The sequence below is a fragment of the Sminthopsis crassicaudata genome, chromosome 6 (genome assembly GCF_048593235.1).
Source record: "Sminthopsis crassicaudata isolate SCR6 chromosome 6, ASM4859323v1, whole genome shotgun sequence".
NCBI classification, from domain to species: domain Eukaryota; kingdom Metazoa; phylum Chordata; class Mammalia; order Dasyuromorphia; family Dasyuridae; genus Sminthopsis; species Sminthopsis crassicaudata.
In genome coordinates this window covers 206,993,283-207,016,540 of record NC_133622.1, presented here as the reverse complement: position 1 = coordinate 207,016,540, position 23,258 = coordinate 206,993,283, and the positions used below count along the sequence as shown (strand labels likewise).

General features: G+C 33.2%; 1 protein-coding gene across 6 annotated transcripts in view; it reads right to left on the bottom strand.

Moving 5' to 3' along the window:
• The window catches only part of USP47 (ubiquitin specific peptidase 47), an 89,269-nt gene that overhangs the window by 30,523 nt on the left and 35,488 nt on the right, over nt 1–23,258 (bottom strand). For all 6 annotated transcript variants that reach the window (XM_074276785.1, XM_074276781.1, XM_074276782.1 and 3 more), the window contains 7 exons: nt 22,810–22,948; nt 20,017–20,113; nt 14,338–14,483; nt 13,563–13,642; nt 10,389–10,538; nt 3,811–3,906; nt 3,581–3,733 (listed from right to left, as the gene is read on the bottom strand). In XM_074276785.1, coding sequence (XP_074132886.1) covers nt 3,581–3,733; nt 3,811–3,906; nt 10,389–10,538; nt 13,563–13,642; nt 14,338–14,483; nt 20,017–20,113; nt 22,810–22,948 — 861 coding nt within the window. The remainder of the gene's footprint in view (nt 1–3,580; nt 3,734–3,810; nt 3,907–10,388; nt 10,539–13,562; nt 13,643–14,337; nt 14,484–20,016; nt 20,114–22,809; nt 22,949–23,258) is intronic.

Sequence of the window (23,258 nt, the reverse complement as noted above, 5' to 3'; positions counted from 1 at the left end):
ATTCATAAAATGTCAAATTAAACAAAACAAAGTTTCAAAATATTTAAAAAGAGAAAGTCTTGCTATTAAAACCCCAATTTTATAAATTATTATATTGAAAGGTTTCTCCAGAGGGACGCAACTTACAAATGAGGTGGCATATTTCCTGTAGCCAGGATGCTGACTAGTTGAAAAGGTTAAAATTAACCCTAAATCAAGAAAAAAAATTCAAGATGAAAAATATTAAACAACCAGAAGGACTTTGACCTATTCAAAGAAACTACTAGTGGGAATTGGAAAAAGATAATGGCAATATTACTATTTGCTACAAAAAGTTTAACCAGAAGGCAGCAGATGCCAAACAAGAGGCTTAAAAAAAAAGAGCCCCCAGATCATCTTAGTTGGCAAACATTATCTCTCTACCACTCAGAGATTAGAAACAATGAATCAGAGTCATTTAAAAAATTCTCCAGGATGATTGTAAAAGGTTGTAAGTAATACTTTATAAAAAATAAATCTCACCGTAAGACTTAAGTGAAGTATGACATCCCAAGAATACTCTAAAAATAAATGTATCTTTTTTGATAATATTGATTATTAACAGCAAAATAACAATCATTTGGGACTTAAAACTTTGAATTGTCAAGAACTACAATGAAATAGTAGAAATGGCACCTAGGAAGACAAAGTCGTAGGATCATAGCTTTAGGGCTGGATGGCATTTTGAAGGTAACTGAGTCCAAACCTCACTAGGTAAATAAACTGAGACCTAAGTGCACATAGGTGGTAAGTGGCCAAAGCCCTGCTTTAAATCCAAGTTTGATGACTGAGTCCAAAGCTGATACTTTCCCCACTGTACTTTACAGGGTTGTCCCTAACAATGCACACTAATCTAATCAAATAAACTTCATGCAAAGATTTAAGAGATTCTCCCAACTGAGGAGTCTGAGGGAGATTCAAAGGAGACATCATTATCTGGTGTGAGATGGCTGACTCTCAAGATTCTAAAGAGTGTCAATTTCTTGTGTCCATTTTTGAAAAGGCCAAACAGAATTTTCCCACAGAAAATGATGATAGGCTTGAAATTTCTTCACTGCTTTTAAGATTTTTTGCATCATTCAGCCATCCTTTAAGTAAAAGAGTCTGCCACAGTATGGGGAAATAGTCATTAAGGTCAATATGAAAGAAGCTAACAAAAATAGGTAGGTTCCCTTTAGTTCCCCTGGAACAAGTTTGAGAAGAGCATATCAGACTAAGTACACAGGCAAAAAAAACCCAAAAAACAAAAAAACACACTGAAGATGTCACAATCTTGAAAATATCAAATGACTGCTTTACAATGTATCTTAGGAAGAGAAGATTTAATAAAAATGGGGAAATAAAAATAACACTATATATTAAGATTCCAAAAGAATCAATTCAGAGTACAAGGACAATCCATATACCTACTTTCTCATTTTCATAAAACTTTTCTGAGAAAAAGCTACATAGTGTATCAAAAATCATTTTTAACAGAAATATGAAAGGGCAACAGATAGATTTTCATAAACTATTATCTATAACAAACTCTATTCAGTTTATAATTGTGTTAGTTTCACAAACCTTACGTATCTCATTAAATCTCACTGCCTATTGGTTAAAAATGATTGGTTAAAAAATGCATTTGGCTTGGTAGAACAAAATGCAGCCTTAAAGGCTCTTTTAAGGAATTACTCACACATACCTTAAATTCATAGTATTTCTTGACAAATGTAACCACAGAGACAATTCTATTTGGCAACCATAAAACAAAAGGCTTGTTAAAAGCACAGCCTTTACTGTCATGGAGGATTGTCTACAGCTGATAAGACATTTCAGAACAGAATGATCTGAATGATATTACTGTGCTGATTGCACCAAGCTCCAGAATATCAAGTGCTTCCTTAAGACCCATAATTATTCTAACAGAATCCATATAGAAAAAAATTAATGAATGTTGGATGGCCAGTCAACTGAAGTGGCATATAAATACATTTATTTCATACAAGTACTATAAATGGATTATGAGTTGGGTCCAGAATTGAATAAAAGAAAAAAGATAAGTTGTATTTAGGAAATTGCAATCCTTTTAATCATCCGAATTAGCTCCCTGTAACATAGACCCATATTTCCAACATAAATGTTCTCTTTGGGAGAACTCAATTCTTCATGCTTTGAATCTCGGAACACTGAAATACCCTGAGAAGGGCAAGGCACTCGAACAAAGAACAGAGAGAATGCCATGGAGCCAAAAGACATCAACACCTTCCAAGGCATGATTTATCCTAACAATGCAGTATAAGGGAGAGCAACAAGGAAGCATAGGATTGGCAAAGAAAGAGTCCAATTACAGGATGGCAGAAAGCAGCTCACATACACATTCATAAGTCCAGGCCTGTTGGCATGTGAGATGGATCTTCTGGAGGGCTGGCAGAGTCCACACAAGCACTGCCATGGATCGACCTATTTTAGGTCATCTTTGGGCTAAGATCAAGTGTAACTTTTTGTTCTAGAAAACAATTATCTATATGCTGAGAGAAGCTAAATTGCATTTGCAAATTTATGGATTTTTATTTACTTAAATCAGGTCCTTATAGGAAATGCAAATAAACCAAACAACATTTATATAATCTATCAAAAATCTCCAGTAATTAAAAAGCAATCATTTCAGTCTGAATAGAAATAGGTTCTCAAAATTTTCATTCATTTCATGAAAAGGCTAGAATCACCACAAAAGCAAACAGAGGAGAGTTGCAAGTGAAAAAAATATTAACAAATTCCAATGAAGTTTGCATTTTAATTAGTGAAGTGGACAATGTGTTCTTGCTTTTGACAAACCTTTCCTAACTTATTCATAAGCTGAAATTCCAGGAAGGACTCCTTTAGACATTCCCAATCCTCCCCAAATAAATCTGAGGCAACCACAAAGAAAAAAGTCCCTTAAAATGCACTGGTCTCCCCCGAGGTTGTAAACTAGGGGGAGAAGAGAAGGGAAAGGATACACACATTGCTTTAAATAGAAATGGGGAGCACTAAAGTATTTGCAATGATTTAATCTGATGTGGACCATACTTGCGCGTGTTGCAGGCCACAATGCAAACTGTGTGTTTGACAACTCTCCCCCCTAGACATTTGTGAGTTAACTTTACCCTGGATAATTTAATAGCTATCAAACTAGAACTATAAACTCCTTGAGGGCAAAGCCTAGATATAAATTCTTGCATTGAGATTCCCAGTACTTAGCATAGTATCTCATACCATAATTGCCATTCAACAAAAGTGCATTAATTTTATTTACCAATAACTTAACTAGAGAACTCCAAACTGACAGTTTATTTTACTTCCAAAAACATATTAATTTAAATTACAAACTGTTCACCAAGGGTGAGCAGAAAAACTTCTCATAAAGTTAAATATTCTCTTCAGCTTTGGTATCATTAAAACAAAAAATTAAAGGGAAGCAAAGACTGTTCATCAAAGTATTAAATTCTGTGATAATTGGCATATTCTCATGCCTATATAGAGGAACTTTAAAAACATGTCAAATTTAAAATAGAACATTGTAAAAAAAATTTATATTTACCTCATCTTCAACATCAATAAATGTACTCATATCTAGCTCTTCTGGGAAAGTCATCCGGTCATTTAATTTAATCCTGTGCATGGTGGTGTAATCAAAGTCAAACCTTTTCAACTGGAGAGTCAGCAGATATGGGAAATGCAAAAAACGAAGGCCCTAAAAAGAAACCACTATTGAATATGAAGTGTTATTTCAAGTAACCGATATGATTAAATTGAACAAGTGGCAGTTACCTTCCGCGCGTCACACTTCTTTTTACACTGCTCACAAAAATACTGGTTGGGGCCATCCAGGATTTCTGGCTGTATAAATGCTTGTAATGCTTCTTCCTAGTGAAAGAAATATATTCTTTTACAGTTGTTACTTTAAAGAAATAGGTTAATGACTAGGGCCTGAACAGACATCACAATTATACTAAAGATTTTGAAAAGGAGAATGGCCAGAAACCTGAGAGGTACAAAGAAAATTATTAGGAACTAGTAAGAAAACTCAACTTTTCTACCTAGAACTAAGTGGTCACAGACTTAGCTAGCATCATATTTCATTCAGCATCAGAAATATCCACAAGGTATCACCTGCTTTCTCATTTTTAAAAGCCCCTGTTATTTTGCACACCACAGTAATTTCTCTGGAATCAATTTTTGTATAATTCATCATGCAACATGATATTTTACTAACTTACCAACTGCAGACTCCATTCCTTCCATCTTAAAAGGGTTTTATCTTTCTAAAACACGAATCACTTTTCCAGTATTTCATCTTATGCACAATAAATTCAGAAGAAAAGGAGGTATTTGGCTATATTTTATACATATATGTATGCATGTTTATATATATATTTAGATAAACATATAGATACACATTCACCCCCCCCCCCACTTCTTGGATAGCATTAGTATTTCAAAATGGGATATAATTAAATACTCTTTAATGATGCAAATTACCTTTATAATGAGAAAATTCAATAATAGACTTTCAATACTAAAACCAGACCTTTTATCCATAATCACATATACTAGTAAAAACTAAAATATCAAGTGTTTCTATAATTTAAAATTTATTACAAGATTGTTTCTCAGTCAACAGAAGTAACAAGTTTTCTTTTCTTAAGAAAAAAGCAGACCACTTCTGAATTAGTCCTCAACATTAATAATTTTTCCAGTTTTCTAAAAGACACAGCTCATTTAACATAAAAAATGAGCTTAGCTTCAAAATCTCTGCCTGGCAGAGCTAACAAGAGTTTAAGAAATATTTTATCTAATCTCATCTCAAAGTCCATTTGAAGTTATCTGTTCCCCCTCTCCTATTAAAGCAGAAATACGAATAGACAAATGCATATTAGTAAGATATCAATTTAAAGAAAACTGGGCACTAATACACACATTTTATCTTCAAAGTAATTTCTCTTAGTATGGAAAAAATTGTTCCTCAAAAGCAGAATAAAAGGGCATGTGGTCTGGCATAATAGACTCACCAATTGCAAAATGGCTGGCACACAGCTTATAAGATTACTATCTAAATGTTGTTTGATGGATCCCACTTTGGAAAGAGATCAAGGATATGAGGTATTCAAAAGGCCTCCAAATTCATCCCTTCTCCCTCCATTTCTTTCTCAGAACACAGGGAAGCACTAAGAACAAATAACAAAACACCTATTTTCAGGTTTTTTTGTTTTTACAGACCCTGCTTTCTCTCCATAATCAAGAGTTCTTAGAGTCTTAAGAGATTTTTCCAAATTATCTCCCCTACAATATTTTTCAAGATTGAAAAAAAAAAAGGCCAAATTCTATATAAAAGACCAAAGAAGCAAAATTAGTTATCACTTAAATAATTTTCAGATAATTTACAAATAAGGAGTTTTGGAAAAATCATAGTCTTTCAATAGTTTACTATTGCTCTGATGACAGCAATTTATCAATTGCATAAGGTGTCAAAATATTGCTTTCAAAACAAGAGTAACAAACATTTGAAAATGTAAAATACATGCATTTTTCTAGAAGTTTTTGCCATTTGAAGACTGCGCAATAGAAAGCCTGATATACTATAAATAGATTCCAGATGTGCTTAACTTATATGAAATACAAGGCTTTTGCCACTAAATTCTTCAAATCTTGATTAAGTTTCTTCTTAGCTATTATAAACTATAAAAATCATTAAAAGCATAAAATACTAGCATAAAATGGCTAGTAATGGTAAGAGTAGTTCATGCTATTTTAGGTTACCACAAAATGTACTACAGGTACTCATTCAACCTCTATAAATTATCTATACTACATATCCTCTAATAATTATTAAGTTTAAACCAGAAACTTCTGGAAACAAGTAAAACCATTTAGAAACTAGTCACACAAATGATGAAAAGAATGGACAAAAGTGGTAATGCAAATTCATGTAGACTTAGTGTGATGTGCAAGTCAACAAAGGACCATACCAGGATATATTTTATGTATTAAAATAAAAGTGATGTCCCTATGGACTGTCAAATACTGAATGAAATATTATGAACAATGTTTCACTATTATCATTAAGGATTTCACTGCTTACCAAAGGCCTAGAAAAATAATTGATTTCTTCTGATTTCTTTATCTTTACATATTTATTTGTGCTTATAAAATTCACAAAAATCATGTACTAAGCTTCTGACAAAGTTTTACATTTATACACTTTCCTTTTTTTTTTTGGCAGAAAAGTTAGCATTTTTCCTTCATGTTTATAGAATGAGCTAAGAAAACTAGCACCTTTTTGGAACTGGGTATTCTCAAAGCCTCATCAGAGATTAGGGGAGAAATGTAAAAGTTAGAATCTCCATACATTTTTTTATCTATAGAAAAGAGCATTGGCTATCTCTATTTTATAGGAAAAAAAAAAAAAAACAAGACACAAATACAGATAATATTATCTCTGAATATTAGTGTTCTACATATTTACTGTTATTCAATGTGCAGGGCAAATATTTTATTTCATTTCTCTTATTCAACATACCTGAAATTATCATTTTATTTTTTGACAGAAAAAAATACAATAGCAACAAATCTATATGGATGATGGGTAATTTTTCCAATAAAAAGTAGAATTCAACATTAATTATTTTACTAGCTGGTCTTGGGACAATTTATGATTTTACCTCAAATCTCATATTCTCATAACATACAGTATATGTATATATGTGTGTGTGAGAGATCTTTGAATATTCTTTTTCTGATTAGATTTTTTTTAACTAGCAAATTTATTAAACATCAATTATGTATCAAGCACTGTGCTAGCTACTAGGGACAGAAAGGAAAAAAATAAACAGTTCCTGCCCTAAAGGCTCTTCTGTTTTATAAAAGAGAACAGCATATACACACATAATTAATTACATGAAAATAAATACAATCTGATTTTAGGGGAGAGGTACTATAGTTGAGGGAAACAGGAATTATATCATGTAAGATATGGTATGCCAATTGAGCTCTGAGGGAACAGGTAATTAGAAAAGGGGAGATAACAAAGGAGAGCATTCAAAATACACATTTTGTTTCCAGTTTCATGTGCTGAGTCATCTACTTTCTTCATTATCCTTCACTGATGAGCAGTAAAAAGCATGTTTTTACAAGGAAACTAGTTAAAAACTAAAATGTCTTACATAGGTTATTTTAAATATCTATGAATTTAAATGATATAGATCATATTTAGCTAAGATGATAAAGGAACATGTATAACATATAATAAAACAAATGTACCAAATTCCAGTAAGGAAGCCAGGAAACTAAGATTGCAAATTCAAATTGGAGGCAGAAATTATTTTTGATAATGTAAAGAATTGCATAATACTCTGCAAAGTTCCTCTATGTACATTTAAGAAGTCAAATTCTTAAATGTGCATAATACTGGAAAAGTACACAATGGCAAGCAGTGATATAGCCCTAACTTTGAACACTATGTAATGACAACTCATGCTGATTCAAAACACTAAACATCTAATATCACACTTCATAAAACAATGGGAAATCACTTACCTCTAACTAGAGTTCTTTGAAGGTAGTATCCTCCTTAGAACCCCTATCTTGGGTAGTTTCGCCTGCTGCAATTTCCCTCAGGAGATACTAGCAAAGTCTAATAAGTTTTAGGTTCCCTTCCACAAGCCCTATTAGCGCATGTGTGTAAACCTGCTTACATACTGCTTCATAGCTGTGATGTCCAATTCCAATGAACTACCACTACCACTGCCATATTACTATCACCACTACAACCACCACCACTGCCACACTACTACCACCATTAGCACAACCACCATCACCACCACCATCTGGGGATCAATGGAGGATACTACCTTCAGGGAATTCCACTTAGAAACAGGCGATTTTTCTCTTCTCCAAAAGCAAGTATCCTCCATATCTCTCCACTGTTGAAATCTACAGAGCTAAATGAATATCTACTAAGAAGGCAAACAAGCAGGATAACCAACTGATAAAACCAAAAGACTTAGCCAAGTTATCTTACTTATCAACATAAAGTCCAACTGGGTAAATGTTCAAAATCAAAATGATAAGATGATTTTAACAAATTTCAATAAATCTAAAATAAAAGGGAACATGAAAAACTGTTTCATAAAAACCAGAAAGATATTTAGTAGGGAAACTGGAGAAAATGGTCTGGATTGCTTGCTCTGGAGCATTTGAAATTACCTTCCACATTGTGGCTTATTTTTACTAGGAAAATCATAATAAAAACAACAACAGTAAACCATTTATCTCTGAACTTCTTTATGGTTTGTATGTGTGTGTATATATATATATATATATATATATATATTAGTACACAAGCTCTCTGAAATGGCTAAAACAAATATCAATTAATGCAAGAGTTTCAAATAGCAGTTTCCACAGTGCCCAGACTATTATTTTACTTGTAAATCAGTGTACTAACTCACATTCTGGCACCCACAGATGGGTAATTAGCAGACTGGAATTAACTGTAAACTTTGCCTTGTACCTTACTTAAAAAGTAACCTGGACTAAGGAGGACCAGGGAATAGCACTGGATTAGCAGTCTTGGTAGTCTGTCAGTTTTATCTGTAAAAGCCTATTTGGGGAGGATATCAACCTTATTCTCAAACCAAAACCAACCACAGAACAAAGATCTCTCAAACTAACAATCTTACAGGTGATCTGAAGGTTCAGGTACAATCAAACTCTGGCTAAAGGCTATAAAATAAAATCTGTGTTGGGTTTGAATTCTATGTGAAGGTGGAATGCAAAGGATTCTCATTCCCATATATGTACTAGGAATGTTTATTTCTCAGGCTATAAGCAAGAACTGAGATAAAGAATAAGATTGTATGTGTGTATATATATGCAACTATCATTGATCACTTTGATCTTTTTATGGTTTGTATCACACATTCTGATAATCATATGCAGTTTTTTCCTGTTATTTTTCTATAGGTGTATGCCATAGAAGAAGCTTATAATCCCATTGGGGATATGAGAGATTATATTACTTTTGTGTGTCCCTCAGCACCATAAAACTAGATACTTAGGTGCTCAACAAATACTAGAAATATATGGTAAATGGAGTTAATGAATAACAACGTAATGTAAACCTTTAAGACATTAGTCCTATTCCAGAAATCATTGCTTCTTTTTTTGCACATTATATTTTGCTTGGAAATTCAAGTTTGTGCTTTCAAACAATACTTTTTTTTAAAGAAAGATTTATTTCATATCTGTTCCCAGTAAATTTAAGTGAAAGGGGAATCCCTATAATAACAATAAATTTAAAGTAACATTGAACTAAAAATGAATCACATATTTAGCTTTCCTTTCTAGAACCACTTCAAGGAAAACTTGCTAAAAATTTAAAAAATATATTCTTTAATAAATATGCCAGGATATGTCAGGATAATCTCCAAATTAAAGTTGGTCTTGTAGCCTGGAATAACAGAAATTATTTACAGAGCAGGATACCACTGGTAAGCAGGCTACTATCAAATACAGATGATGCTTTTGACACAAAAACTTAAGTCACAGCTAATTTTCTCAGTGAATAGGTAATATTTGTGAAAATGTCTAAAAGGGATAAGAAAATTCTCAAACTTCTTTGCAGTATATCTCACCTCCTTAACAATTGTTCCTCTCCTGCCTCCCAAATTTAACTCTCTTCCTCCTCCAGAACTTTACTTTGGAGGAGAGAGTAAAAACCAATAGGTTAAGAAAAATTAAATAGCTATTAGATACATATAGACACAAGAATTAGGTCTAGAACCCCCAAATTGGAAAATTAGTACCTGTTTATCAAGCTGATGAGAACTTTGCCTTTAAGAAATAAAATCAAGTCTATGATCACATTTTCCATTTTTGTACATGTATAATCTGTGGTTTTAAATTTAAATTGAGTTTCAAAAAGAGAGAATATATTTTCTGAAAATTTAGCCAGTTTCTACAAGAAAAAAAATGTTCAATTTCCAATTTTCTAAGTCCTACTTCCCACCTCCCCCTGCAAAAATAGAAAGGATGCATCAAAAAAAGCACTTATAAACTGGTTAACTAAAATAAGAAATTACAATGAAACTAATCTAATCTCCTATTGGAAAGAATAAAACCCTTAGCCATGAGGCAGTACATTGGCATTTCTTTTCCTTTATATACATGCACTATTAGGACTCATTGAAGGGTCAAAAATCTTTTAGATCTTGCTAGCTTAACTGCAGAATGACTAACAACCCAAGAGGGAGGATCTAGGATGATACTTACCTTAAAATAAATTATACCACTGTGCTATTAAGTATTCTGTGTATGGATACACAAGCAGTCAGCTGAAAGGTACACACCACACTAGCAAATGCCTGGCTGGCACCATAAGGTCGGATAACCAATGGAATGTCAAGATATGTGTCGATTCTCCAGCCCTCATAACCACATTCCAGACATCTCACGTAGTCCTTCAGCTTCCCTTGATACAGTTCATTTATAAGATCAGCCTAAAAGAAAAACAGAAATTATTATAATATCTGATTATTGCTTCCAAGAGCACTTCCAATTTTGTTAATAAAAATAAAGTTGTGTAAAGTTTCAAAACTTTTATAATTTACCCAAAATCCTATGGGATATAGCTAAAGCTTATTTGTATTTATTACAGTATGAAATAGAGGTTGTTTTTTTTAAGTTAACATGTTTATAATAATAAACTAGTAGTTTAGTTAATATGAAATAAATTTACAAAGTTCACTTATAAATCAGCCTACCAAATATATATATATATTATTAAAATGAATTAAAATGAAATCTGTAACCACATTCAAATGACGCAATCTAAAATTTACTTTCCACCACAACTAAAAGATATGCCATGATTATGTTAATGAACATTGGAGTTATAATTATATGTTGAAAAAATGAAACATTCTTTTCATTTTTAATTACTCAATACTACTCATCTTTCCCCTTCTCATACTTATTTTATAAAAACTATATACTTCGGAGTACAAGAAAAAATAAAAACATTCTATAATAAACATGTTCTAGGCTCCCTCTTTCTACTCTACACTATCTCAGTGAGATCATGTTCCAGGTATAGTCTCTCTTTTGAGATATCATGACTTGCCTAGAAGAGTCTTGGGGTACCATCCATAATGAGTAAAAGGGATATGGATAGATGATACTACAAACTTCCCTATTTCTCTTCAAGGTGCAGTCATTCTTCTATTCACAAAGATCTACAAGCTGAGAGGTATTTTCAACTCCTCACTCTCCCTCAACCTGACACACCAAGCAATTACTAAATCTTGTTACTTTTACCACCACAAAATTGTCACTCTCCTCGTAAGCATAGTCTAGGTTCTCATCACCTCTCTCTTAAGCCATTATTGCAGCTTCCTGATTACTCCCTTGTCTCAATGCTTTCCCTCTCAAATGTATTCTCCCTACAGATGGCAGCGATACCCGTAAGGCATAGGTCTGACTATTACATCTCCCCTTCTCCAAAAGGTCTTGGGATTCCTTATGGCCTCTAGGATAAAATACAAACTCTTTCCTGACATTTAATCCCTTTCACAATATGAGTTTCAGATCTATTATGTACAGATTCCTTTCATTCATTCAAAGCTCTATTCATATACCACTTTCCTCACACTCATGCCCCACTCCTATGACAGCGAACATCCAAAATTTCCTTGTGTATTTACTTTGCATACACATTTTCCTGGAAGTCTGTCATATTGTTGGAGATTAGTATCTTTTTAGAGTATGTTCTGACTGCCCACCTAACTGTCCAAGCCCCTGAGTTACGTCCCTAATCTAGCATGGTGTTCTGCAATTGTGAGCTCAATCTATGCTGATTGTTTACTGATGATATACATAATGATGAGAGTTTTTGAACAGGGATAATACTATGGGAATTTAAAAGGAGATAGAGGATTGGGGTGGCCTTAAATGATAAGTACACAATGCTGGAGAAAAAAAGGTATTATACACTTGGAAAGAAATGAACCAGGCCTTTTTTTAAAGTTCTTAGTGTTCCTTCACTACTCCTTCCACTAATACAGATGACAACTCTGATAATGTTGTAGATGATCTTTGAGAAAGTGCAATGGATAAAAAATTTCATCCCAACTCTGACCTATTCAGAACAGTGCCTCTATGAATTTAGATGGAGTGGCTCTCATACAAAGACCAGTCAGTTTTGAAAGCTAGAACTTTGAAAGCTAGAACAAGCCCACACCATGGGCTTATCACACCATGATAAGCAGTACTATAGTAGTCACAATTATTTTACAAAACTAAATTGCCAAATGCCTATGTTGAGAGTTCGCATGGTGCACTAAAGAATGTTGAACCTTTTGAATTAGGAGAGATCTAGAATTGATTCCAACCTGACAGAAGCTATGTGACTATAACCAAGTAATTTCCCTCTGTAAAATGTAGACAACAATACCTGTAACTGCTATTTTATATGTATTTTTTAAAAGACAAAGTGAGAATGTTAAAGCATTTTGCAACTATTAATCTTTTTGTACTTGTGCTGGGAAAATGTATGATCACAGATTAAAAATAATGAAGACTCTCATCTTCATCATGTTAAATATGTAAAAGGTAAGCGCTGAATCACAGACTTAAGTATCAGAGTTGATATTCACAACCAAGTCCAGTGCTCTTTCCCCTAAAACATGCTGCCTCCCCCTAAATATGATAAATATACTCTACTTTGTGCACTTTCTACATCCAGTATATAAAATGAAAGGCTCTGGGGACTAGATGACACCCAAGGTTCCTTTCTAGCTCTAAAATTCTCAAATTCCAGATCAGGAATATAATTCTGAGTGATCTCCATGGTTAGCATGTATTTCCTGCCCCTTCCCCCCACAACTCTACTTAGCAGAGTCCCTCTTTCCCTTTGAAATACAACCCAAATACTACCCTCTTTCTGTCAGTCAATTAACCTATGCCCCAGGTGTGCTCAGCTGTGGGAGATACAAAGAAAGATAAAGGACAGTCGTTGTTCACAGTCAAACTGGGGAGACAAACATGCCACCGACAAGAGAAAATCAACAGAGAGAAAAGGCTTAGCACTAAAGGGTATTGGAATAGGGACGGTGCCCTCTGTCCCTAATTAACCTTGTATGTATTTTGTATTTAGTTAGATTAATTCACTTCATATTTAGGCTGTACATATTTATATATGTGCTTGCTGCCTCCCCCATTAGAATGCAAACTCCCTCAGCATAAGGCATGTTTCGTTCTGCACATTTGCATACCGAGCATAGAACCAAGCACACAGTAGATAATAAATGCTTACTGATTGATAAGTACAATTGCAAAATCATAAATTATAGGATTAAAAAATCCAATAAATACTAAAAAATAATAATATTCAAAATGAAGAATGAACATTAATTCAATGAATAAATGAAAGCTCTTACTGATATTCTTATATTACAAATCACTTTCTAGGTAATACTTGACCCCAAAAGCATTTCTAGCAAACTTAAGTTTAAAATATAAGTTACCTGCTCTGTTTGCTTCCATTTCTGTTCCAATGCATCAAACATGACTCTACAAAGTTCTTGTACATCATGCTGTTGCCAAGCTGTCATAAAAAGAAATCTAAGTTTATTAAAAAGGCAGTATCAATCTCCATGTATTTTATATAAAAATTAATATATTTTACAAATAGAAGCCACAACCAAATAAGTGTAAAAATGTGTAGCTTGAGAAAACATTTTCTTTTTGATACATTTTCAAATAAGATTTCTGAACTGACAACACAAAATACTAAAATACGTTTTAAGGCGATGTGATTTCCCTTATAAGAGTACCCCCTTCACTCATATAGATCACTCTGCCCCACTCTTTCTCTTCATTCCCTTCCTTCCCCCCTCAAAGTTGTCTTCCTGAGTTAATAAACCTTCTTACTCCACTCCCTCCCAAGACTATGTGATGGTCAACTTCCTGGTGAGGTGCTTCTCTAGACCTCCCTAGGTTGGTTCTCAGACTATAGCCATTGTCAGGACCATTCTTAAGTCTTTCTAGCTTAATAGGATTTGCGAGGATCTGCTGAAAGTCTTCTAGAATCCAGGGTCATTACCTTGTTTTAGTGAAGCACTAAAGAAAAACTCCACTGAAAGACTAAGATATAAAAGTAATGTAATTAACATAAATTTTAAGCATTGTATAATTCCAAGTGCTCTTAGTAAGGCTAAGTGAGGCAACTATTATCTTTTTCCAAAATAAACTGATTTTAATTTACAACAATGAAATACAATTTACAAAAGAACTAATTACCCTCACTACTATCCCATCCAAAGCTTCTTGTAACATCAGTCGTTTCAATCGCTCTCTTTTTGCTGGTTTGTAATAAAACAAAGAGTCTCTGAAGCTGGTATGGAATGCTTGTTACAGGATCTTCTTCAGATTCCTCAAATTCCCACCTATAATAGTGAGATATTTGAATAATATTTTAAAATTATCCAATAAGCACTTTAGCACCATTATCAATAAAATTTAAAAATAATTTGGGAGAATCTTTATGTTCACACATGGTCATGATTTCTCACCAAAACTGAAGTCCCAGACTCCCAAATTCCTAACATATGAAGAGAAGATCTCCATTTGTAATCCTAATGTTTGTGAAGATTCAATATATCTCATAAAGTTTTTTTTTTTCACCCCATTTCATTATACAGCACCACTACTATTTGAGCTAAGTTGGTCAGAAACCTTAAAAATACCTAACCTATCACTTCTATGAAGTGACTTCCTTATAGTGATCTCTTTTTAGGTGAAAGGCAGTAATTTGAGCCCTTTCTAATTACTCATATCTTAAATACTCATTTTAATAGTTCTTGTAAGGTACTTAAATGTACTTTAGTCCTTAAGAGTAAAAGAAATAATTTGGGTTTTTAATCCCTTCCACTAAGTTAATACTTACCCAAGACTTATCATCTCTTCCACAGCATCCTAAAGTTTGTTGGCACATTGTGGTAAATTACACTGTTTGTTTATTCAAAATGACTAATTTACCTTCCTCTTATTTCCCCCAACCACCACTTCAGTAAAGGCTTTCTTCCTCTCATATATGGATTTATTATTACAGCTTCCTCTAATTCCTTTTATGCTTTTTCTCCTTCAAAATAAAATGTGTATAGTCACAAAGTTTTCCTTTAATAATCTTTTGTCAAGTCACTACCCTGTTTATGAGAAAAAAAAAATTATCCTTGACGTCAAGGAAAAAATTTTCTGCCTTACATTCAATGCCATCCTTACTCTACTGCCACTCTATCTATAAAACTACAGTTAAATAAAATTTAAATGTCTACTTAGAGTACTGTGATAGGTCTTGAGAGAGACAAAGTTATGATTAGACATAGTCCCTGTCCTCAGAAGTTTACAGAATAACAAACGGAGAAAGTACTAACATAAAGTCATAAAACATAATATTAAAGGACAACTACTTTACAAAGTGCTCCCCAAGGCTTGGGAAGGTCACAGCTGATCAGAAGGACTGGGAAAGACTTCCTGAAAGAAGGAGCATTTGAGGTTAGAGTTAAAGGACTGAAAAGAATTCAAAACAGTAAAGAAGGTAGGGCAGGTATAGGGTAATGGTGTCAAATTCAATGGGATCCTTTGGATCCCATAATAACTAGAAAACCATAAACTAACATTATAATATTTAAGTTTATTTTGTTAAACATTTGAGATTCCCTCTACCAACTTCTCCAACTCCTCAAGGCTGATGTCTCTATTGTAGGGAAGAGCCTAAACACCCATAGCCATGAAGATCAAAAGAGAACTAATAGGTGTTCAAGGGATTATTAGTTTGGCCTGGTGTATAGATCACATAGTATAACATGAAATAAGCTTGGAAAGTAAGATTGATCCAAGTTATGGAGGATCTTGAATGCCAGGCAGAGGGGTAAAAACCACTTAATAGGCAACTGAGAACAAGATTTTTTAAGAAAAGAAAGGACTTAAACAGATCTACACATAACAACACCATTATCTGGCAATAGTATGAACAGTATGAAACATAGCATGGTAAGTAAACAATTAATGATGATGAATGAGGCTGACACAGTGGAAAAGAGGGACTGTCCTTGGTAGGCACAGTAAGAACTCAGAAAACAGAGACGATTAAAGAGATAATTCAGAAAAAAAGATAGAACTGGCCATTGAATTGCCATGAAAAGAGAAGGAAAGCCAGTGTGGTTTTAAACACTGGAGACTAGGTGAATGATAATGTTTCAAGACCACTACTGGGAAAAAACTCTAGCCAAGGTGCTACACACTAATTCCATTCCCTACCTCTCAAAAACATTGTGCTTATTCTACTTCTTCAACTTCCTTTATAATTCCCCTTGTTGGGTAATTTTTCAAACATTTTTAGTGAATAAGAGTGCTAAACCTGGAATGAGAAATACCCAAGTTCAAATTTGGCCTCAGAAGACACTAACTAGCTGGGTAAATCACTGGACTTCTGTTTGCCTCAATTTCTTCATCTGTACAATAAGGATAATGGCAAACACATCATAGGGTTGTCCTGAGGATCAAATGAGATAACAAATATTTATGAAGTATTTTACAAAGGTTCAAGTGATATACAGAAATGCTAGCTATTGTTGAATTCATTGTTGTTACATGTTTTTCAAGCCAGCATGTTAGTTCAGAGTATTACTTTAATGTTATTATTGCAACTAAGCTACATGCCCAGATATATTGTTTTATTCTTTTATTTCCACCATAACTTCTAGGACATACATTCATAGTAAGGTATATAATAAATGCATACTAAATGAAAGATAGGAAGCTAAGTCACAAGATAATGTCAATTTCCTAATTAAAACAAACTTAAAAAGCAGGCACCAAACACTCAGTATGGAGTTAATGCAAACTGTCCTAGTTTAAAACAACCTACTAGCCCCATCCTCCAAAAAACTCTACATTTAAGTTCTCATCTCTAGACAAGTGGCAGGAGAAGGGGGGCACTAACCATTAAGTACAAATAGTTTTTTCAAGGAGTTTGGTTAAGAAAAGGAGGAATGATAAAGAAGGGCAGTGAGGAAATGATAGTCTAGTGAAGGCATTTTAAAGGACAGGTGAAGTTTGGCAAAATTCCTAATTGTGGGCAGTGTTTCCTAGAGATAATGGGAAACAAAGAAAATATAATGACCTTAGGGGAAAAGGATATATAATATGAATTTAAAACAAATGTGGAGTATAAATATTTATATAACAAAAAGATATTTTGCTTTGAATTAGTTACGGAAGAGTTTCTACAAAAAATTAAGTCCCTTTAGTGTTTATATTCGACATGTTGTTTGAGACATAGGGCCCAACTGATCACAGAAGGGGGCCTGAGATTTTTAGGGAAACAAAAATGTACCTAATTAGCTAAGACACATAAAGTAATAGTTCAGAAGGATCCAACTACCTGCCTTCTGTTACTGTTTTGTAACTGACAATGTAACTGGCCCAGTGCACAACTGGACAGATAAGGGAAGGAGGGAAGAGAAAGGAGAGGGAATAAACCTTTACATAGCATTTATTTCTTGCCAATTACTATGCTAAAGACTTTTACAATATCTCAAACAATCACCCCAACAACCCTGTAAGGTAGGTGATGTTATTATTTCCCATTTTACAGTTGAGGAACAAATGGTAAAGAGCAGTTAAATGATTTGCTCAACATCACAAAACAAATGTGTTTAAATTCAGGTTTTCCAGACCACAAGACCAGACTTGAACCACTTAGCCACCTAACTGCTTTGTAATGTAAGCTAAAGTCAGTTAATAAAATAATTAAATTCATATTACTGGAAAACTGTTACATATCCACTATGAAAAGCATCTTCAATATTTTAAAGACTAGCTATCACTCCTGAATATACACCCTCTATTGATATAATAAATCAGATGCTAATAAGATGCAGATGCTATAGCCAAAAACAATGGAGAGAAAATCTAGGGTAATGAAGATCTTTAGGCTGATCCTCTGACATACTCAGAGCTGAATTGGTCTCACCTTTAAGAATTCAGTTATTGGGGCAGCTAGTTAGTTAGTGCAGTGGATAGAGCACCAGCCCTGACATTAAGAGGATGTGAGTTCAAATCTGAATTCAGACTCTTATCACTTCCTATCTCTGTGACCTTGGACACGTCACTTGACCCCAACTGCCTCAATCAACAACAAAAATAAATGAATACTCTAGTCATTTCTATACTATGATGTGAAACTTTTGTCACATCATAGAGGACACCTTGTTAATTAAAGTTGAAAACTCAATTTTAAAAACTCTTTATGTTTAATCAGAAGTCCTTTAAAAATAATTAAGGAAAGAAGAATTGTTCAATATATTCACATTCTCCTAAAATGTATACTTATGAAGTAGCTGTGGCATGATTTAAACATCACTTTAATTTAAATATAAACATATTTCTAAATTTGTTCCATTTAGAGAATACTAACTTTTGTGATTTCTCCATTCAATTACTGGTCTAATTTTTTAGACTCACTCTCTTACATATTATCTAGAGAAGCAAATCTGGGAGGTGAGAGGGGAAAACATATCCGTTTTTTAGTGAAAAATGAAAGGCACTCAGTGTTTCTGATAAAGTCCTTATGTCTAAAATATATAAAGAACTGTGCCAAAATTAAAAGTATATGTCATTTCTCAATTGATAAATCATCAAAGGATATGAACCATTTTCAGATGATTGAAATTAAAGCTATCATATGAAAAAAATGCTCTAAATCACTATTGATTGGAGAAGTACAAATTAAACCAACTCTGAGGTATCACCTCATACCTCTGAGGTAGGTTAAGTTGACAGGAAAAAGATGATAAATGTTGGAGGGAATGTGGGAAAATTGGTAATGCACTGTTGGTGGAGTTGTGAGTTAATCCAACTACGCAGGAGTAACTTTTTTTGTTTTTTGTTTGTTTGTTTTTTTGCTGAGGCAATTGGGATTAAGTGCCCAGAGTCACATAGCCAGCAAGTGTTAAGTGTCTGAGGCCAAATTTGAACTTGGGTCTTCTTAACTTCAGGGCTGGTGCTCTATTCACTACACCAACTAGCTGCCACTTGGAGAGCAATTTTGAATTATGCCCAAAGGGCTTTCAAATTGTGCTTACCTTTTGACCCAGCTATGCCATTACTGGATCTGTATCCCAAGAAAATCATAAAGGAGGGAAGAGCAGCCACATATGCAAAAATGTTTATATCAGTTCTTTTTGTGGTGACAAAAAACTGGAAAATGAGTGGATGCCCATCAATTGGGGAATGGCTGAATTACTTATGATATACGAAAGTAATGGAATATTATTGATCTATAAAAAATGATGAACAAACTGATTTCAGAAAACTGGAAAGATTTACATGAACTGATGCTGAACAAAACAAGCAGAACCAGGAATACATTGTGCACAGTAACAGCAAGACTGTGTGATGATCAACTATGAAAGACATAATTCTTCTCAGCAAGTCAGTGATCCAAGGCAATTCAAATAAACTTTGGACAGAAAATTCCATCTAGAGCCAGAGAGAGAGAGCTATGGAGACTGAATATAAATCAACACAAGCTATATTCACTGTTTTTATTTCTGTTATTTTTTTTCCTTTTCTCATGGTTATTCCTTTTTGTTCTGATTTTTCTCTCCCAAAATTTTTCATTTTTACATATTTACAAAATTAATGTACATGTGTAACCAGAAAAAAAATTTAAAAGAAAGAAAAATATAAGACAATATATAGCATTAGTGGAAAGACTACTGGATTTGCAGTCAGAAGACTTGGGTTCAAAACCCAGGATATGAACATATCATTTTACCCATGCAGGCCTTAGTTTCCACCACAAAATGTGAACATGCCTATTTTTTTTTTTTTTTAGAATTGTTCAGAAGAAAGCACTATATAAGCCTTAAAATAATATGCTAATTACCTTTTAAAATTATTTTAAATACTTACTTATACAGTGCATTCCTGAATTCAGGAGTCATGAAAAGTGTTTGCAAAAGGCTGTTCAAATAGCAAGTCATTGCTTGATTTACTAATCCCACATATCCTTTAAAAGAGAAAACAAATAAGTATATAATTCAACATATAAAAGGAAAAGAAGCACAACATATTAAGCATTTGAAAACAATAATTATTTACTTTGAACAAAAGTAAAAGAGTTGTTAATATTACTTAATTTGTAACTATTAACAATTACTCTAGATCTCATTCAGGTACCTGTTTTTACTGGGTGCCTATAAAAATCTCATCTCTGGTTATAACTTCCTGACTTCGAAAGTCAGACTGCTTTAGGTTATAAATAACAGCACATAATACTATATGTATTTATTGGGTATCTCAAAGGGATTTTAAAAAGATTTTAATAATACTGAAAACTAACTGCTTTACTATATGAAAACAACTCCCTTCAATTTAGATTTATATATTATATAGAATAAAAAATAAATTCATTTATGAAGGTCTTATTAGCAATCTTTTCTAAATGGTATATGCATCTCTGAGTTGATAAAGAGTCACACAATTTCTCTGTTCTTCAGTTTCTTCATTTGTAAAATAAGTGGTGTGAAATAGACAATCCCTAAGGTCTCTTCTGGCTTTAATGGCTTTTAAGATAAAGTCTATAAGAAGAATTTAAAAAAAAAAAAAAAAAAAAAAAAAATTTAAGCAAAGTTAGAATCACTGATATGAGTAAAAAGCCTTTGAAGGTAATTATTTTCTAAAAGTAACAGTCATTTGGATGTATGTGTTCTGGTATTTTTGTTTTACTCACACTCCAGATAAATTCCTTTACAGAAAAAACAAAAACAAAAAACTTGGACTTTAATAAAATATCTTTCAGAACACTAGGATGGAATGGGGCTTGAGATAACACTAGGATGAAATAAAGGAGCAAAGGAAGTGTTAAAAGAGGGGAATACCCCATGTTTAAAGCACTGAAGGCCTCAGAATGAAGGCAGCTGGATCAAACGTGTTACCATCTATCAAATATTTAAGAATCCTAGCAACCCATTCAATATATGAAATGATCTGTAATGATCTGTTTCACCACCTCAAATGACAGATCATCACGTGGTATGTTTTATTGTGGATTTTGTTTTACTGAAGAAAGAGAGTTCTTTCAAAGAATAGCTCTGTTTCAAGTGATTTTTGATATCAAATGCCATTAGAGTGAAAGAATTTTTCATAAAACGCATCAATAGGACAGGCACATACATACCATGTTAATGGGAAAATAATTCAGAAGCCTAGAGAATTCTTCCCAATTTCAATGATTAATCAGAGTAAAAATAAAATCATAAAATAACTCAAACAGTAAATGTCATTGTAAATTATTTTTTAAAATTGCAATGTCTGTACAAAAGTATGTTTTGTTTAAAATTCAGCTTCATAAATGACTTGATTCCTGAATGAAGAATGATAATAATGTAAGCAAACTAGGCTGAAAAATAGGTAGGAAGAAGAATCAAATACACAAAGGAACTCCAAATGAATTTATGCCCAGTAAAAATCCTATGACCTTCAAAACAGAAGATACTAATTCTTTAAATGCATTCCAATATTGGTGAATATTAAAGAAATGCCTCTCCAACAAAACAAGGAAGCTAACTCCCAAAGCTTAATATAATAAAGTCAGATAATTACAACAGGAATGTATTTTTTTTTTTGAATGTTCAATATTTTTGATTCTAGTTATTTTCAGGGCAGCAGGAGGAAGGTGGGGTAGTGCCAAGAAAAAGAAAGGGTCATAGAACACTATAACAGAAAAATAGGAAGGAGGACTATGGGTGGGACAAACATTGATGAATGGTGGAAGTTGAGAAAGAAGAGAGGAATAAATGGTGTACCCTCAGACACTCACTCTGGGCTTTGGACATTTGAGAGGGCAGGAAATTGGGAGAACAGGCAGATGTGAGTTCTAATTCATTGTTTGAATTAACACACAACTTGTGAAGACCCCTTTGGCCCAAATAGTTGTTCCCTTGGTCTATAATTCTTAGTTGGGTGCTTTTATCTTCCTTCCCTCCTATCCCAAATTTCATCAATTGTTACTGTATTCCAAGGTGACAATTAGCTAAAGTGAAAGATTCTTTCTAATAATCAAGAAGGTTAAGGAATTCCCAAAGGGTACTTTTCTCTAGTCTCAGGCCTGATGTACACATTTTAACAAGAGCTCCATAGAGAAATTATTATTTGGATTTTATGCTGTATTATATTAATTTATGCTAATTAAATGTTTACTTAGCATAAAGGTGGTACAATTTTTTTTTTTCTGGCGAATATGTTGGAAAATACCACTTAGAAGAATTGCATTATGCAATTATCCAAAATTATTACCCAAAATACTTGTCCCTCAAATAGCTAACATTTCCAGTTCTAAGCTCAGCTTTGCCATTATCCTGGGCAACTCAAAACTTCTCTGGGCTTCAATTTCTTTATCTACAAAAGGAATACATTAAATTAGATTCTAGCTTCTTAAACTATGATTTTTAAACATATGGGATCTCATAACTGAAAAAAAAAAATCATAACTTCATGATCCCAACATTATCAGTAAATGTTTGATTTTTATACCTATTTTATATACCTATATAATCAGGTCACATAAAAATTTCTCAAGCTTTAAATGGGTTGGGAGTGGGAAAAATTTAAGAAGCCCAGAACTAAATAATATCTAAGGTTACCTTACTCCAAGCTGTAAAATTATGATTCTCTAACAAAAATGAATTAATGTGAAAATCTTACCTGTTTCTGATTTATTCAAGATTGAAGAATATGAATAGCTTTGATTGACATAATCATTGGTGGAACCTACAGAACCTTCTCTCGGAAGAGGGCCTATAAACCTATCTTGCACACTGTCATCTGCTGCATTGGCATCCTCCTAAAAGTCAAAGTAATAAATATTTAATGAACAATTTTAACTGAGACAATTAAAAAAAAAACACACAAAAGCATAAAAGAAACTATATAAAATGGTATCAATTACTACATTACTACACTGAAGGATTTTAAATAGATAAATAAAATAATTATCTGAATATTTAGATTTCCTAAGTGTATTTTATAGTACATACATAATGGGGATAGTACATTGATATTCATTTCACAGTCTCTGAAGCATTGAAGCCAGAGAATAGGTACACATGATCCTGTTTTTTTAAAGGCTGTGCCATTGAAGCACAATATCTGTC